We start from the raw sequence: 19,266 nt of genomic DNA, 5'->3' as shown, positions 1-19,266 counted from the left end.
CTCTGCAGAGCCTTCCTACCCTCCTGCAGATCAACAACTTGTGCACAAATCAGTGTCACCTGCTCGCTGCCCAAAGGGTCACTCGGCACCCTCAGCCATGGTCGTTGGTAACGATATCAGACACAACTGGCCTTGCCCAGCTCTGGGAAGGACAGTCACCCTAGGGAAGACATGTTTTTGTGATAATAACGTATTCTTTGATAAGCATACGAGCAGACAAACCCTGTTCCTTTCCAATGCTCAGTAACTGGGGTGTTATGAACTGGTACACACTTTCAGAATTTCAGAACTTTAACGCTTATTGTCTTGTCTGCCACCGTACACTCAAGCCCTTCAATTCCCTACTGCTATTCCCCCTTCTCCTCCTGCTGATTTATCCCAAGCCAGGAAGATGGCAAGCTCCTCTTCTAAGCATCTCTGAGATCAAATGTAGTGGAAGACTGGAAAAGGCCTGTGTCATGGGGTGGCTTTACCTTTATGATAGCTTTGGGAGCTAAAGAAGGTGAAGCTGCTGGTGGCTGATGGGAGTCTTTCCTCCTGACCAATTATCAGTCATTTCTAAGAATTGACAGCAGTTTTAAACATTAAATGTGAAGTCAACTTGTAAATGCCTCCTTAAGATGTAAAGTCAGAGCACTCTTGTCCTCTTTGTTTCCTGGCTGTGAAAGGTAACAGAGCTCCAGCTGGCCTCCCGTTCCCTGCCCAGCCCATGCGGCTGGGCGGGGGCTGGGCTGGGACGGCCGCAGCTCCGGTCCGGGAGATGGGGCCTGCGGGGCTTGCCCCGGGCTCTGGCCAGGCCAGGCCAGGCCAGTCCCTGGCTCGGCTGCAGTTTTTGCTGTGACTGAATTCACCAGAGACTGCCAAGTAAGGAAAGAAAAAAGCTCTTGACCTGCAGCAGGCTGAGACAGTGACCACACTCTCCAGAACAGCCATGAAGAATCTTCCATCGCAGACAACTCCAGCTCTTGCTCCAGCAGAGATCACAGAACCATCTACAAAGCCTGGGCAAGATTTTAACCCTTTCATTACCCAGATGAGACTTGCAGATTAATCCTTTTATCCAGAGAGAGAAAAAGAGAGTAATCAACATGTAAAGAGACTTTATAAACTATCAGAGACAGTAAAGAAAAGAATTAAGCTTCAGAAAAGGTAGAGAATAAGGAGATGCTTTATAAGCTGAAATATTTTTCTGTTAAAGCTATGGAGATGGACAACAGTGTGTCCTGAAAAAACTCCTTTAATTCATGGCAGAGTATATAGGGAGGAATGGAGTGTTCAAAGTTTGGATTTTGAGTAAAAAGTAGAGTAATTGTGATACAGTGAGGTGCTGGAACAGAGTGAAGCGAAAATTTGAAGCCTTGGGGGGCAATGAGAAAACTGTTTTCCAGTGGAGCTCACAGAGACAGATGAAGAGGACTTTTGCCTTTGAATAACTCATCCTTAAAATGACATCCCTAGACTCATGGCCCATACACACCTCAGAGTGATGTGAAATGGGAGGAGTGAACTGATAACAAGATTTCCGGGTAAGTGGCATCAGAAAAATAGAAAGCTATAATAGAAATAGCTTTCTTGTAGAAAACTCCATAGATTAGCAGAAGAAAACTTCTGTTTCTCTACAAAGACTAATGAAAAGACTCTAGCAGGAATTGGGACTGTTTTAAACACCAAAGTTCCGAAGTTTTTGTCTCTATGTTGTCATGTGAACAAAGGAATGGTGGGTAGTAGGGGATAAAAAGGGTTTTCTGGAAGTTTATTCTGGTGTTCTTATTCATGTAGTTTGTTAATAAACTTTCTTTATTCCTTTTTAAGTTTTAAGCCTGTTTTGCTCTTGCTCTAATCCATATCTCACAGCAAGAAATAAGTAATTTTTTTAGTTACTGCTTTAAAACCACGACAGCATGGTAGCCAAATGGGAAAGGCCCTCTGTTAAAAATTCCTCTACAAACCAGCACTAACTTTTGCTGTAAAAGAGCCTTGAAATTCCTGGGGTCTTGGAGGCAGTAACACTGACATTTGCAGATCAGGGCTGGCCATGGTGTTATGGGCAGAGCAAAGAGGTCATCGACTCAGACAGCTCAGCCAGTGGAACTCCTCTGATTAAAACCAGCAGGTGGTGAATATATGGGAATGTAAAATCTTGTAAAATATTACTAAATATGAATGCCTCCTGTGGAATGTGGCCATTGAGACAAGATGTTGGAGCCTGGGCTGGTTGTGTTGCAGCAGGGAGGAAAATTCAATTACTAGTTTATCACTGAAAAGTCCCATTGAAAGCAGGAAAGAGAAGTAAATGGAGAAAGAAGTCGATTTTCCAGTAAGGAAAAACATTCAGAGGCATTCAATTCTCCTTGCTCCGATTCCAAAAGATTTTTGTCAATGTTTTGATTTTCTAGGTATAAACAAATCACATAGTCTTTTCTGTTTACATGATTTTCTTAGATTTTTTTTATCCTCTTACATTTCCTGTCCTTCAGGATGATATACTGGTATATTTTACACAAAATAAATACAACAGGGATAAAATTGTGCATATTTTTTTATCCAGACTTGGAAATCTGGGCAGTTTACTGGGACCACCTCTGCTACCAATAGTTTTGTTTCCCTATCAAGATTTATTTTGTGGCTAAAACTTTAGGAGAGCTGAAAGGAGCTTTCCTGTGGAAAGGAGGTTCCATGCTGTGTTCCAGAGGAAACTCTCAATGTGCCTGTTGGTATTTCACTTAATTCTTAGTGAGTTCTAAAGCCCCAGCTCTGAGCAGTATCCATATCTTTAATACAGGACTTTCCAGGCAGTTACTTAGATTGCTTTTAATTTGAAGCTCTTTCACTATGAAATATGAATCAAAACCTTGAGTACCTTTTGCAGTGTATTTGCTAGAAAAGTCAGTCATTGTCATTCAGATGAGGTTTTTAGAGTGTGTCTCAGATGTAGCCCAGCAGAATTAAATTTGTTTTGCAACAAAAAAAAAAAAAAAAAAAAAAAAGGGATTGAAGGATCTTGTGGGAAGAGGTGGATGTGAGAGACAGAAGGCTCTGGTTGAACAGCATGAAGGATTGATTAGTGCCATCAAACTTCTAGCAGAAAATGTTGATTACTAGTTTTAAGAAATACACAGTTGCAGGACTATGTCTTATCCTAGCAAATTCTACTGGTTATCCTGTTTCAATTTACAGCTCCACTGACTTAAACTTTTCTTCATTTACTCTCTCGATCTCCTGTTCTGAACTGTATTGTATGGCTGTTTTCACCAGTCCTCCTTCCCTTCAGTTCTGGGGGAAAAAAGTAAATCCTCCAAAAATAAATTGGCGGAGACTGGGGGGAGAAGTTGTATTTTTACTTGGGAGGGGGAAAAACTTGACTTGGAGGAGACTCGAGGGGCCCCTCATGGTCGCCTGCTACTTCCTCATGAGGGGAAGCAGAGGGGTACTTCCGATCTCGGTTCTCTGGGACCAGGAACAGGACTTGGGGAATGGCCTGAAGTTGTGTCAGAGGAGGTTTAGCCTGGACATCAGGGAAAGGTTCTTCCACCAGCGGCTGTCGGGCACTGAACAGGCCCCCAGGAATGGTCATGGCCCCGAGGCTGCCAGAGCTCCAGGAGCGTTGGGACAGTGCTCTCAGGGATGCACAGGGTGGGGTTGTTGGTGTGTCTGTGCAAGAACAGGACACGTTTCGAACACCGGATATTGCCCAGTCCAGGGCTCCACAGCAGCGCTCAGGAACAGACCCCGGGACGCCTGCGGCTTCTCCCTGGGGCAGAACGGGCCCTACGGGGCTCCATCAGGGTGGCGCTGCCGCGTTCGCCCGTGCGCGGCCGGGCCCGAGCCGGCCGCCGTCGTGCCGGGCGGGGCCGCGGGAGGAGCGCGGCGGGGCCGAGATGGCGGCGGGTGCTGGGCGGTGCTGCCGGGCCGGGCTGAGCCACGGGGCTCTGCTGTCCTGGGCTCTGCCGTTCCCGGTTGCGCTGTCCCAGGCTGTGCTGTCCCGGACCGCCGGCGGAGCCCTGGGCACGCCTCGCTGGGGACGCGCCGCTTCTTCGTCGGCGGCCGCGGTGAGCGGCAGGGAAGGGCCGCAGCCTCGGGAAGGTGAGCGTGGGGTGCTCGAGGCGGTCGGGCTGCACCGCCGGCATGGCGGGACGCACGGCAGGCAAGGCTGCAGCGGAGCGGTGCCTGTGTTAGGTTATTCCCAAGGGGAATTTCATCGCTGTGTGTACTCCGGGGAAGCCTTTGGTGTCGTGCCTGGCCTCTGCCAGTGGGAGTGATGGGTCAGGGTTTTCCCGGCCTTTTCCCGGTGGGCATCTGGAGCACGCCGGGTCGCTGAAAGCGCAACAGAGTGATCTCCGGTGACGCTGCTGTAGCTAAAGGTGTCCTGACCTGAAATTACAGATGTTTGTAACCGGTTGTAAGATTGTTGTGACATGTGGCTGTATGTAAAAGCACCACGGAAAAGGTAGGTCGAGGGATAAAGGAATACTGAATATTATCTGTTGGAAAGCCCTGAATGGATGTACCGTTCGGTTTGAGATTTTAATAGCAAGAAAGCGATGAAGAGAAAAGGGTTCATAAAGTTTTCAGATTAGGAAAACAACATGCGAAATCCACAAGTTTTTATGGGGTAGGGTTGTAAGACTTACGAAGGAAATAAAAGAATCCAAACATCCCTTCTTAAATCTCAGTCATCGCTTTTTGCTAAATATGTGCAATCAATGAAATCTCTGAACTCAAACCAAAAACTTGAAAATAAATGCCGTCAGGCTCATCTTTGAATGTCTGAGGCCACGTTATTCTGGTGGTGTTGTTTGGACAGTGGGGTTTGGAATGTTTTAGAGTTTGAGGAGAAGGAAAAAATGGGGACAGACCGGCATGCAAAGATCAGTGTTTAGTTTGAAAGTCCAGTGGTATTTGGTGATTTCATTCATTCCTAGGGATCCCTCACCACAGCTCCAGGTGAAATCAGTGAGCTATAAAGTAGGGCCAGGAAAAGCCCAGGCCTGAAACTGATTAAATGCTTTCACTTCCTTCCACCTTCTCTGGGAATGCCCAGTGAGCGGGATCAAGGTATTCCCCACCCCCAGTTTAAGAAGAGAAACAATCCAATATCCAAAACGTTCATGCAGCTCATGTGCTGGAGAGTGGCACAGAAGACCGTGTGAAGCTGTGCTGTCACAAGAAAAGGATGGAGCCATGGCACTCTCCTTTTGGGAGTAGGAACTCATAAGTTTATCCATCTTGTGCTGCTGATGGAGAGTGATTTGTGACTGCTGTGTGGGAAAGAGGAAAAGGAGCATAGGAATGACGGCAAAAATGTCCTTCATTCTTGTCCTCCAAATTCTTTTTTATTTTATTTTTTTAAATAATTAGTAATCTGCAGTTTTGAGTATCTCATCTTCCCCTTCTTCCATGTAAAGATTGGAGAGTATTACTAGATACTGTCACAAAGACAAAAAATGTACAGAATTATGCTGTATTTTTTGCTCCCTAAACTACAGAATAATTTCTTTTTAAAATGTTTTTGTTCACCTCTTTTGTTTTTCCATCTTTCAGGTTCAGTAAGGAGAAGAGGCAGGACACCACAGTTTGTAAGATCGGTAAATTTACAGTTAGTTCAAGTGTTTGGGAAAATTTTCTAAGTTCTGTGTTGTATCAGTTTACTCAGGAGCCCTTTCTGCAGTCAAATCCTGGTGAAACAATCCCTTGGGACTGGCCTGCCATCACCTGGCTTCTGTAACTTTTTCAGTCTGTGTTATCAAAAATCAAATATATAGCACTAAGCTGATGGTTAATTTGCATTGACACCATGTAGCGCAGGTCTGAAAAGTAACTTAAAGTTGCATTTCCAGTAACCCAGACATGTCAATGTTGTTTTCAGCCTGAGTTTACAGGGTTTGTGGTATAAAGATTTCTGGCATAAAGCTTTTCTTTTTCTAAGAGCATTTAACTAAAATGATGGTCATTTTTTGGAGTGTATAAGCTGTTTCTGCAATATGCTGATACATTGTCCCTACACTGAAATTTCTATGGCAAGAAATTTCAGCATTATTTATTACGAGCTGTTCCACACCTACAGAATTACAGATTTTTAAAACTCATTGTCTTGTTCCCCACCAAACATTCATGCCCTTTAGGAAACAGAGTTTGCAATTCTGTGCTGGTTTGATTCCCCCTCCTGATTTATCTTAAGGCAGGATGATGGCAAGTTCTTCTTCCTAAGCATCTCTGGCATCAAATACAGTAGAAGATTGGGAAAGGCCAGGCAACTAATATGGGAGAGGCTCTCTGCTAAAAATTCCTCTACATATCAGCACTAACTTTTGCTGAAAAGGTGTCTTGAAATGTCCAGCTGTGGTAATTGATTCCTGAAATCACTGTTTGGTGTGTTGATCCTGTCTTGTCTTACATCCCGTGTATGTCCTGTCCCACCTGTCCCCTTTACCCTTGATTAGGCTGCACCTCCCAGGACGGAGAGGATGGCTGTGGATCAGGACTGGAGCAGTGTTTATCCAACAGCAGCTGCCTTCAGACCTGCCTCTGTGCCTCTCCCAATCCGAATGGGTTACCCAGTGAAAAGAGGCGTGCCTCCACCAAAAGAAGGCAACCTAGAACTTATCAAGGTAAGACACATGCCATGGCTGGGGGATCACTTTTAAAGTCACTGTTCACTAAGGCTGCACTGCTTTGATTTGAATATTTGTCTTGGAGACTGTTTTTTGTTATTAAGTCACATAATCCTCTTGTATTTCTAAGTGGTAACAAATGTAAAGTTAATTAAAAAGTGAATGATATCAGGAGACTTTTTAGGATGATCATGCTAGTGACTTTTGTCACAGAGTTAAGTCTTTCCCTAAATCAGACTCGAGAAGAGTCTGCTTATATGAACATTTCCTTAAAGCTTGCTACACTGCTTTAGCAAATGTGAGAAGTGTAATCAGATTTCAGTAATGCCCATTTACTTCTGATCAGGCAAAAAGCTATTATTTTGGTAACTGTTAATGTGTCTGTTTCAGATTCCCAATTTTTTGCATCTTACTCCTCCTGCAATTAAGAAGCACTGTGCAGCTCTTAAAGGTGAGGGGGGTGGGGGGGGGGTTGAGGTTTTTCTTTTTTTTTTTTTTTGTTTTTGTTTGTTGTTTTTTTCTTTTTAAACCATCCCTGGAAGTTTTCAGACAGCAGGATGTAACTGTGTGTGATGGAGGTGAGACATGGTACACTTGTGGAGCTGGTTTTTTAGCTGGCTGTGGCTGATACTGTCTGCTTTCCTGCTGCTGCCAAAAGTCATCCAGGAGGTAGCAGATAAGTCTCAGGAGATTGTCAGCACAACAGTAAGACTGAAATGTTACTTTTCCATGAGAACTTGCTTGAACTGATGAGTTGATAGTTCAGTGGTTTACTGAAGGTGAGTGATGAATGTGACTCAGTTCTCAGAGAACTCTGTGATTGAACCAGGCTTCAATCAGTAGCCCTTATGGGCTGCATTTAATGACCAAAAAGCTGTTAATGTTAAACCCTCTGTGAAAGCAGGGTCTGCTGGAGAGATGTAGGATCTACTGGAGACCAGGAGCAGCCTTCCACACAGCAAGCCTGTAAGAGAAACCTGATGAGGAGCTCAGGCAAAGGAAGCCTTTTTTGTGATGAGGGTGGTGAGACAGTGGAAGAGCTTGCCCAGAGAAGGTGTGGATACCCCATCCTGGAAGTGTTCAAGCTTAGGCTGGACAGGACTTTGAGCAACTGTATCTCATAAAAAAATCCCCATAGCAGGAGGGTCACTTCCAACCCAAACCATTCTATGATACTATTTGGCTGCTGTGAGACTGCTTCTGCAGTACTGTATCCTGTTTTGGGGAATCCAGTACAAAGAGGGATGTGGCAACACTGGAGCAAGTCTAGCAGAAACACTGCTGATACCTAAATGAATGGTTTCTAGGACTAGTACTTTTAAAAACATATATTGCAATACATTTGAAAGAAAAAAAAAAACAAAAAACAAACAAACAAAAAAACCCCAGCCAAAACCCAAGCAGACAGATATTACTCAGAGCATTTTTTCTTTATTGCACAGATTTCTGCACTGAGTGGCCAAGTGCTCTGGACAGTGATGAGAAATGTGAACAGCATTTTCCCATTGAAATTGAAACAGTAGATTATGTTTCTTCAGGGATTTCTATTTGGAATCCCAAAGCAAGAGTGGTGACCTTAAGAGTAAGTAGTAGTTAAGTAAATAAGTAAACAGCCTTTGTTTCAAACCCCTAAATACTTTACTTTGTTTTCCAAACATACAAGTGTGATCTACTGTAAGGAAATGAGGTAAATGGAGGGAATTCAAAATCACACACAAATGAGTACATCTGTGTGTTCCTGACCAAATCTGTCCATTCATATTGACTGGCCTTGGGGCTTGTAGAGCATTGTGGGGATGTTTATTATGCAGATGTATATTGTTTGAATACCCACATTCTTGCCCTGTGTTAAGATTTCCAACATGATACAATCCGAAGAAATTCTGCAAATGCATCCTGAATAGCTCTCCTTGATAGAAAATGTGCCTGTCTCAAGTACTTCTGAGTTCAGAGTTTGGATTTTCCAAGGAATTAAAGTTGTTTTCTCCTTTTCTTGAAGGTTAAACTTTCGAACCTGAATTTGGATGACCATGCAAAGAAGAAGCTCATTAAGCTCGTGGGAGAGCGGTACTGTCGGGAAACAGATGTACTCACAATTACAACAGATAGGTGAGCTGTCAGAAGGAAAAATATTGTAGCAATGCCTACAGCAGAGAAAGGGCTGGGTGTCTTCTAGTAATACCAGTTTTTGTCTTGGTGAATTATTATATTTTAGGACTAAAATAGGACTTAATTAACATTACTCCTGTTATTAACTGTGAAAAACAGGTTTTAAAAGAGTTCAGACAATGTATTATGGATTCCACTTTGGCACAGGGGGCAAAGAAGTCTCCAGAAGATTTGTAAGTTCTTGGGTATTGTATATTTTCCTGCTGACTTGCAGCTGCCATTCTTCTCTGTTCTTATTACTCATGCCCCCATTACAATGTTATTCTTGGTTGTGTGCAATTGAGAAATAACACAGGAATCAACCACTCATTTCCTAAGCTTCCCTCCTTTACACAGTAGAAAATTTAATGGTCGGTTTTAACCTTTTGTTCAAAAATTGTTTCTGTATTTGCAGGTGTCCCTTGAGAAGACAGAACTATGATTATGGCATGCACCTGCTCACAGTTCTGTACCACGAATCCTGGGTAAGCAGTTGTACATGGACTCTCTTGATGTGCTCTCTGTCATATTTTAAAGTAAATGACCTTAAAATTCTGTTCTCTTCCAACTCACTTTTCTTCAAATTCAACCAAGAGAACATTTTGCAGAATTCCAAACTCCTGTCTATTAATTAGAATATGTCTTTTCTTGGACTCTTACTGGGCTGCAGTAAACCATGGCTGTCATTTGGAAGTGTTCTGCTTCTTAAATGATCTCTCACAATCTTGTCTCAAGCTGACTGCTTTTCTGAGCTCCCTCTTGCTCAGAAAAGAGGCAGCCTTCCCACCTTCTGACTACAGATGTTCCTTTCCCAGGGAATTCTTCACACTTGTCTCCTGTATTTTTGTGGTTGTGTTGGTGCCCTTCAACAATTGTACAAGCATTTTTTACAGAAAACAAGTGAGCAGTCTGAACTGAAATTGTCGTTGTTGGAAATCCATAGTAATGTTTTGGATGACTGAACTTTGTTCAAGTGTCCCATGTCACTATCACATCGTTTGAGACAGACAAAGCCTTCATGATCTCCATATGTCACTCTTACAGAAGTTGTACCTTATCTACTGCTGAACTCAAACTTACTGTTTTCAGTTGTTCTAGAGTAGGAAATGTCTGTATTTAGCAATTTTATGAATTTTCTTGAATTTGATCACTGCAGTGCTGATGTTCAGAATATCCTAAGGAGGATGAGCTATATTTCCCTTTCAGTGGCAGTCGCCTTAAAGGATAATTTTGTAATTGTAGATCATTATTGCATCAAAGTAAATCAGTGGGGAAAGATAACATTTCAATTTGCATTACAAATCTTAAATTAATGGCAGAGTAGTTTCCAGTATTAAGCAATGACAAGAGAGCTAGACAGCACTCGCTTTAATAATTTCAGACAAACACCACGGATGTGCTGGGCTCCAGCTTTAATTAGTGCTGGCAGACAGGGCTATGCAATATTGATATGGGAGTATTCAGTGTGTATTGAATATGCACAAGTCTCTTGCACTTTTATTACCTTTCCTCCACATTAATATTTGATGAGTTCATCAATCAGTTGTAATTGTCTTTGATTCCCATGAAAAATTAATGGTTTCCTGAGACATGGGTTTTTATTTTGTGTGACATGTTTTTTTTTTGTGGCATGTTTCTTTTTGCCCCTGATCAGGGATAATGCCTTTTAATAACTTGATGAAAGATAGTTTGGATCCATTTTGTAAATCATGAGTAAGCAGTCTGTGGTTTATTTCCATTTACATAAACTTTAATATTGGAGGAGAATGGACAGGGCCTGGCCTTCCCTTTAGGCAGTAATATCAGTGCCGTTTGCAGAACTAATTGTAGGATTTGATGATTTCCCAGCAGAGTAGTGCCACACTGCTGATACATGTGGCTGCTGGAGTTGAATCAAAAGATGAGGGCAGTGTTCCGTTCTTGCTGAGTGAAGGAAAGCTGGATGCATGTAACTTCTGCCCTCAAGCCTCAAAACTTTGCCCATGACCACTTTAAATGTGGCAGAACTCCTGTGATTTACATTAATAACTGTATTTTGTCGATTGGAAGCATGTATAGGAGGAAAAAGTTATATGCAGATATACATCAGGAAATGGAATTTCATGTGTAATTATGTTTTAGTTGCCAGTGATGCATCATCCTTTCATTACGAATAAAAGAAGTTAAGAATGCAGTATCAGATCCACGAGTTCAGTTATTTTAAAACAGTCTTTAAAATCTTCACAACCTAAGAATGTTTTGTTTTCTCATTCTAAAATACCTGGAGATGTTTTGCTTCCTGTTTACTAGTTGTCTTGTTATTAATCAAATATTGCTGTTTTATTAGCTTTCAGAATATATTAATTAGATGGCTGATTGCCTGAACTATTAAGAATTACATTTCTCTTCTTTGGACTTTTTCTGTGATTCCTTTCAGATTATCCCCCAGGATTGTGCCTAGATCAAATTAATCAGTGAAAGAGTGAGATATATTAGATAGATTATTAATCAGCATCTTAACCAGTTGTATTTTTGCTGCCTCTATATGATTGCTGCTTGAGTGCTGTAACATCACTCTAAACCTCGAAGTCGTCGTATGGTACAGGTGGTTTTCAAAGAGGGTTTGCTGCCCTCTAGTGGTTGAAAGGATCGTGGATGGTAATCCACACAGTTTGGATTAATAGTTCATCACTCAAAAGATCACTTCTGTTGGGAGTTGAAAGCAGGAATGAGAAGCAAATGCAACAGGAAGTCAATTTTCCAGTAAGGAAAAACGTTTAGAGTAATTAAATTTTTATTGCTCTAATTCCACATGGTATTTCAACATACACAAGATATGGGAGAGAGAAGGATCTTGATTTAGCCTTGCAAAGCTGGGATCTTGAAAGATTACTGACTCGATCTTCTCGAGTGTGGCCCGGCTAGCTCAGTGTTGAGGTTTCTCTTCACTCGAGTTTCGAGCCAGCATATGTTTGTGGGGTTCACTGATTTTCTTCAAGAATTCAAGTCTATAGAGTGAGTAAAGAAATCGGGGGGGACTCTCTCTCTCTGGTTTGCATTCCACAGTTTATTTCTGTGAAGGGGAATCCAAAGGACGAGAGACCAAGGATTTGGGGTCTGGGGGGTCTCTTTTAACAGGGTTTCTCGGAGGGAGGGAACATCAGAGAAAGAACCAATTATTTTTCTCAGTTAGTACATCTTACAAGCTTTCTACAAATCAAGGTTACACACACCAAGATAAGAAATAACAGACAATTGCCCACAAAGGTGTAGGACTATTCTCCACAGAGGGGCAGAGGGGGAGAGAGGGGGGGCTTGGTTTCCTGGCAACATAGGGGGGAAAGAAAGGGAAGGCAAGGTAAGCATACCCTCTCAGCTTCCATAGCTCAGAGGCATTCTGGGACAGGAAAAACAAAGTTACAAACTTCCGTGTTGGAAAGAAGGGTCTCTCTTCTCCCAACCCCGTGCTTTCCTAGGCTAAAGAAACTTCAAGCAGCTGGAAATGCCAGCACGGTCCTCTCTTTACTCTATCCGGCCTCTCGCCGTGGGGCTGAGGAGAGAAACTTCAGTAACCATGGTAACTTGATGCCAGGTACAGTTAGGAGAAAGAGAAGCTGGGGGGGGGGGGGGGGGAAATCACATCTAAAAGATGGGAAAAGATACATTTCAAGCTATCAACTACAACAATTACTAAAAAGTTGTCCTGGATTTTCCGTTCTCCACTACTTCTTAGAGTAAGAAAAAGAAAGGTGAGGGAGGGAAAAAAAAAAGAATGGGCAGATAGCATGGCAGTGGAGGCTTAACTAAAATTTATCCTTCAACCCTGCAGCTGTACAGCTTGATTGAATGTCAAGGGAACTACTTTTGCATTTCTTTTTAGAGCTTTCAATGGTAACGCACTGGTGGTATGCAGTGTCTGTGTCTGCATGCTGAGTGGGTATTTTTATATGAGCACTGGTGATAACACTCAAATCCATCACATAGCTTTTCTTCAGGCTTCATCTTAATTCTTTTTCAACTACAGTCATTTTAAGCTATTTAAGTCATTCCAAATAAACGTAATTTTTACTGTTTCAGGTTGTGCCAGTAATACTTGGTAACAGCAGAATTTTGCAGTTCCATAGTGGGAGTTTACCTTGTAATTAAGCCTAAAATATGTGAAAGGATATGAGTCCACTGTTGAAACATATGCAGATCTCTGGCTACTTAGGATTTAAAAGTTCATGTTAGGAACACTTGGATGTTATGACATGGGGGTTGTAGAGTTGCAGTGGGAGTTGGAGGAGGTACTCAAATCTTGCTGAAGCTCCCTGGGCATGTTTTTGTATCACTGAAAATGTTCAGGGTAAAGGTTCTGGCTTGGGTATCTTAGAACAATGACAGGTGGTGTAATTGTACTCTCCCTACCTAGAACAGGCTTCTCTCTCAGTGTTGTTTAAGGGGTTTAAGTAATGCAGACTGAGGCTGAAGTGAGGATGGTCTCTAAATGTTGGAATATGTCCTTTGTTTTGAACAATTAATTCCATTGCATGCTCACCAGAATCAGACAGCTGAGAGAGTCTTCATCAGTAATGGGAACTAGAAAAGGTAAAGTGGCTTTACAGTAGGTGTTAAATTTCATAAATTTTCTCTGAATTTAAACATTTAAAATCAAAGGAAGGAGCTCTTTTGACAGGAAATACATATTTTAGTAGAAGGTTACACCTTTTTTTTGTACTTCTTGGAACCAAAAAGGATGAGCATTCCAGCAAAAGGCTGAATTAGGAATTGTCTTTGTAATATTTCTGACTATAGTAAGCTTCTTGCAATACCTTGTGTTTAATCTCCATGTTTCTTGTTGCTGGAGAAACAAGGCTCCTCACTGATGCATAAATACAGTTTTTGCAGCTGTTCAGTTTTCAGTCTGTGTTGGAGTGAAATGAAGTCTCGTGGGGCATAGACATTCATAAAAAAAATGAACAGAAAATCAACAGACTTGGATTTTTAATATCACTGATCTCTCTTGATGAGATCAAAATCTTATTTGGTCAACCTTCAAAAGGCAAACTGAGGTAGATTTTTAAAAAAAAATATTTTTATATTTATTAAGGTATTTACCTTACAAATGACCCTTTCAGAAACCTGGATTTTCCAGAAAACGCATGCAGCCACTCTAGCCTAGAGAAATTAGATGTTGTCCTTAGTTTTGAAAGAGGCTGATGGTAACTTTCCTAAGTTAGTTACAGAGCCAGAGAGTAAACTTGAGAGCATCATTAATTATGAGCACATCATTAATTATGAGAGCATCTCTTATGCAGTATTTGTTTTTGGGGCAGAGTTCTGTTTTGTTTCTCTGCTTGTTATCCTTTTTTGTTACACATTTGTACCTCACTGGAACTTTAGTCCTCCTTTAGTCTTGGTTTTCTCTTGACCGTCTAGAAGTCCTACCAGTCCTGTGCCATTGCTGTGTCCTAGAAAATAGAGTTCTGCTTATTCAGAGCAATGGATTTTAACTTACTGCACATCAACAAGTAATTACAATTTCTGTATCCAACCTCATATGATACAAATAGGTTTTGACTTTCTGCAAACTCCTATTGATATCTCTAAGTTGCTAATTAAATAGTACAGATTAAAGGTGTATTATATCCAAAAAGATAAGCACTTAAGAGTGAAGGCTCCCAGTAATTTGGAAAATGTTAGCATAGCTGTCATTTATTAGCTGAAAATCTAAGATCATTGTACCACATAGAGCATCTTTTATTTCAATGCAATACAAAGTGTATTTATTACAGGCGATACAGACTTTGAAATTTAACATGCCATTTAAGGAACTTTCCTTCCCCTCAAAAATAATCCTTTTAAAATACCTGATTTTTGCTGAACAGCATTAAATACTTAACTGTTCAAACTGTTGAAAAGAAAATTAACCAACATGAGTCATGTTTTCAGTTGCCCTCAACATTTCTATGTGCCACTAGAGAAATTTCAGTTAAAATGTTTTTCCCAAAAGGAAGATGGGTTAACTGACAATTTTAAGCCTCTGTATCACTGCAGCAGCAAAACTGCGAGTTGAACAGGCAGAAGAAATCTTGAGCACATTGATGGTGAAATACCTGCTTAAGAGATCCCAAATTCTTTCCTTTCTTCTCTAAGGTACCATATAAAGTGAAGCTTTTTATTAATGGCTCACATGTAAAAGGTGACTTCACTGTCCAAAGTCTATTTTAGCATTCGTACTTTCAGAATTCAGATAAGCACTGTATAGGCTTGTAAATCTCCCAATGTACTGGCTTAAACTGTAGCATAAAATATTTGCTTAGAAAGAAATCCTTAATATGTTTATAGCATTCAAAAAATAATTCTTTATATTTGCATTAGGAAGTGAAAAAATAGTCTTTCTCTGCCTCTTTAGTCATAGGTTTAGATCTTTGACTTTATATGGAAAATTGTTTTCTGTTGTTTTGGTTTGGGTTTTTTTGATTCCAATTTTAAGTCTTTTAAGAGGAAAAGGTTGAAAGTATCAGCCAAGCACATCTTTAGCCAAGCTGGATAATACTGAGATTCTGTCTTTGTGTGATAGAACGAGGAATCCATTTTTAGTGAATTCTTATTTTCAACCTGGTTTGCAAAGTGGGGGTTCTAGGAAAACATTACACAATATCACACTTGGATTCTACTTCTCCACACTGATTCCACAGTTTTATTCTCATTTTTAAGATTGTAGTGTTCACTAACATGCTAAATCTGTAGGGGACAAAAATAATTCAACTAATGAAATTTGAGTGATAAAGACCTAATTTTTGAACTTTATTTAATTGTTCTTATTAGTTTTATCCATAACACTTTAAACTCAGTCTGTAACATACGTAACATTTCCACTGTTCAGAGTCCATGGTGCTTGTCTACCTAGAATACATTTCCAGTTGTTTATATAATTCTGCAGTCACTTTTCCCTTGCAGTAATTCTTGTTGAAAAGTATCTAAGTTTCACTGGATACAGTTAGTTTGCAAAAACTAATGGATTTGGAAATCTCTCCTACTGTCAAATCCCTTTCTGCCTTCACCCTCACCTCCCACCACACAGTCAGACTCTATTTTAAAATCCGTGTTGGCATCATTTTGTTGGGAAGATTCCTAGAAAGAAATACTCAACAGTTGCTTTAAAATCTTGCTTTGTATTGCTCACAAGAGGTAGGTAAATTTTAATCTGTTCATCAGCGTGCATCTCCAAAATCCTGTAAGTTGCTGTGTGCAGAGAAGGATTTTCCTGAAGAGATAAATGTGATACTGTCATTAGTCCTTGTAGTCTCTGCTATGACTTAGAGGTGTTTAAAAGCCTCACAGAGATCTTTTGTTTGAACTTCAGATATGAATTTGGTCCAGGGAGTGGCCAGGAGTGATACCCATATTCCTTTACTCATGAGAAACCCTATCCCTGTGAGAGAGGCTTTGGCTTGAAAATTCTGTTGTAGTTCAGGGGAAAAAATGTCTTGGATAGCCACTCCGCAGATAACCAAGGGATGTGTAAAGTAGGATGATGCTGTTAATTTAAAACTCTAAATCTACACCCTGGATTGCAGGGTTTGTCAAACAGACAAGGAACACTTCACTGTGCCCACTTATTCCATTAATGTTTCAGCAGAACAGGGCTACAGGATGTCCTTTTGTTCCTGTTTTTCCCCTCCAGAAAATGAATGAGATCCTTTTACTCCTGTGGTTTAATTGTGTCCAGGGTTTAATGTAGTCATATGAACCTTTGAGCAGTGTGAATTGCTGCTTCTGATTTAGACTCAGACTCAAAAGACAAGAGATGCCATTTACCAGGTGCAGGACACAGCAGTTGGGAAAGTGTTTTAAATTCAGATAGAGGAATCCAGCCACACAAGAGTTGCAGGGTGAAAAAAACTATTGGAGCTTAATTAAAGGTTATTAATACTGTGGTTTGACTGCAGCAGCCTTGATTCTTAGTGGAAAGAATAACCTTTAAATAAACAAATGAAATACAATACCAACACACACTCCACTGTACCTCCTTCACAGAAAAGAGAAATACAACAAAAAAAAAAAAAACCCATCAACCAAACAACAACAAAAAAACCCTCCTCCCCGACTTGCGAGAGGTGTTTTTGGTTATGCATAGCACGGCTAAAAATTTACTGAAGAGCCCTTTTTTGCACGTGATTTTAAAAAAACCAAAATCTGTATGATGTAGAGGCTTTACTATAAGGTTTCTTTGAATGTATTTCCAGAGAAATGCAAGTTTTATTTATACATGATTTTATAACAATTGTAAGAAAAACATGAATAGTAAAACTAAACCCAAAGTATTTCAAATTGTGATTCTTACAAAGGTGAGGTAATATAAAGATATGACATACTGGTTACATCAGTAAAGTACTAAATAATTGTAAATACTCAAACATACAGCCTGCAATATATAAAAATGCAAATATATCACTGAAGCATCTGTATTTATCAAAATACAATAAAAAAATAGCAGGTTACGTTTGAAATATTCCTTAGAGATTCTTTCAAGGCCTGGAGAAATGTTGAAAGACAATTAATACAGAACAAGTGTATTTGCAGGTGTTTGGATGGTGTCTTCTGTCAGTGCCCAGCTTGTGATCCCATCTAATTAAGTAAATATCAGCACCTTGTGGAGAGAGATTCTATTGAGCAATTTATTTTGCAGGAAGAAGAAATGGATTTGGTGGTGGTGCTTTTCTTCGTGAGTCACATCGCTGGTCACTCATTAGGCACTGTCTCACTTTCCCTCCACCAGCCAGTGTAGCCAGAGCAGAACCCTGTGCTAGGGAGATATGAGCTGGGTGGCTGCTTCCAGAACTGCAGTGTTGAGGGTTCTTTAAAATTACTACTTTTGCAAGGTTTTTAGTTATTATGTATAGGCCATAAGCTTTTCCTCCCACTCTGACTCACCCAGTTGTATCTGCCAGATACATAAAGAACCTGATGAGTAGGAGAAAGGAGCTCATCCTGCTCATACATGCTTGAGTTACAAGCGTTGGACTCTACAGGAGGAAATATCTTCCACCATGAATGCAGTTTTTGAAAGGAATTGCTCTGAGAGATCAATTTCTTCAATTTATTGTTGCTTTGTTTCAGTCTTGGGTAGTTTTTCAGGTTGTGTATTTTCTTTCAGAAAACTGAGAAGTGGGAGAGCGAGAAGTCTGAGGAAGACATGGAAGAGTATATCTGGGAAAACAGTCACTCTCAGAAAAATGCCTTGGACACACTGCTTCAAATAAAAACCTCAGAGAATGTCAGTAATGTCACTAAGGAGGAGCTGCTGGCATCTGAAGTGGTTAAGAATTACAGAAACTCAGTCATTGCACTTAAAAACAACAGCGAAACAGAAAGTAATATGTCTCAGTACAAGGAATCGGTGAAGAAATTGTTGAATATACAAGCATGAGAGCAGAGTCTGCAGGTATACCTAATCATTACAGAGATGTTCAACTACTGTATTAGTATGTCTTAATGATATGGATGTATAATTATTCAGAACCTGAAGCAAAAAAATGAAACTTGACAATGAGTTAATTCCTGTCCATTAATCTTTTCCATTGAATAAAGTATGTTTGGATTCATACTGGTAACTGGAATGTTTTATTCTGTGTTTTGTTAGCATGGGAGATCCTGGTTCAGTCCACTGCTTAATCATATTCTGATTCTCACACTTTTTGGGCCTTTAACCTAGAGCAACAATATCAAAACTAATGAAATTACTTAGGCTTCCAGTTCCATTAATTAGAAGTCTGAAAATTAAGAGCTCTAAATGCTTTTCAAATGCCATTCAGATTTTTCCCTAAAAATTAGGATAATGTTGCTTAAGTAGTCTGATTTGAAGAGGTGTTGAAGCACTCTGGACAGTTGAGGTTTTCAGTTGTTATTGTGAGGGCAAACAAATAACCTGTGTAAAAGCACCTGTCTCTAAAATAATGGAGTAAAATAAGGTGGAAAATGAGATGGTAATGGGAAGGTGAACCAGCAATTGTTGAGAAGATCTCAGAGTACCTGGGACAGGAAGAAGGATGAGAGTTGGTGAGATGGGTTTGTAACTAAATAGGAGTGGACTGAGCCTTTTTACCCTCTGACTGCTGTTACCTGCTGACTTCTCTCTTGAAGGTACCCAGGCTTTTCAAGGAAAGAAAAAAGTTCTTAGCATCCTGTGTAGCACAGAGAAAGAATTATATCTATGTTTATCATATATTAGGTAATTTGTAATTGAAAGAAATTGATTTAAAACACTGGAATCACAATTTTATTGCCTTCTCACAAGTAAGGAAAAAAACACCCCTACCAAACCTTGAAAGAACATAAATAATTCTTGCTTTTATTGTACCTTCCTGGCTTACTAAGATTTCAACTTCAAGAGAGTCATTCTCTAGAAGGGGCAGAGGCAGTTAAGGATTCTACATACCTATAAAAGAGCTGACCATGTGACCCTGCCAGCAGCTCGTTGAAAATAAGCAGTGTAAGAATAAGAACATTGAAAGCTGAGGGGAATTGATTCCTGCAGCATTCT

At 40.5% G+C, this 19,266-nt stretch overlaps 1 protein-coding gene across 4 annotated transcripts; it reads left to right on the top strand.

Annotated features, from left to right (window-relative positions):
* The first annotated feature begins 3,828 nt into the window (after nt 1-3,828).
* On the top strand, nt 3,829-18,337 carry LOC131591790 (small ribosomal subunit protein mS35-like). Of its 4 annotated transcripts, none has more exons than XM_058862850.1 (8): nt 3,829-4,083; nt 5,542-5,585; nt 6,441-6,608; nt 7,002-7,062; nt 8,054-8,193; nt 8,611-8,720; nt 9,175-9,244; nt 17,881-18,337. In XM_058862850.1, exons 1-8 carry the CDS (start codon nt 3,879-3,881, stop codon nt 18,151-18,153), a joined length of 1,071 nt encoding a protein of 356 aa, XP_058718833.1. In that variant the 5' UTR covers nt 3,829-3,878; the 3' UTR covers nt 18,154-18,337. The 4 variants fall into 4 exon arrangements, with proteins under 4 accessions (XP_058718833.1, XP_058718836.1, XP_058718835.1 ...); XM_058862853.1 differs by lacking the exon at nt 17,881-18,337 and adding an exon at nt 10,611-10,907; XM_058862852.1 differs by lacking the exon at nt 17,881-18,337 and adding an exon at nt 10,608-10,907.
* The last annotated feature ends 929 nt before the right edge of the window (nt 18,338-19,266 follow it).

The sequence above is a fragment of the Poecile atricapillus genome, chromosome W (genome assembly GCF_030490865.1).
Source record: "Poecile atricapillus isolate bPoeAtr1 chromosome W, bPoeAtr1.hap1, whole genome shotgun sequence".
NCBI lineage: Eukaryota > Metazoa > Chordata > Aves > Passeriformes > Paridae > Poecile > Poecile atricapillus.
The sequence above is the reverse complement of the archived record's forward strand: the minus strand, read 5'-3'. Positions and strand labels throughout refer to the sequence as shown.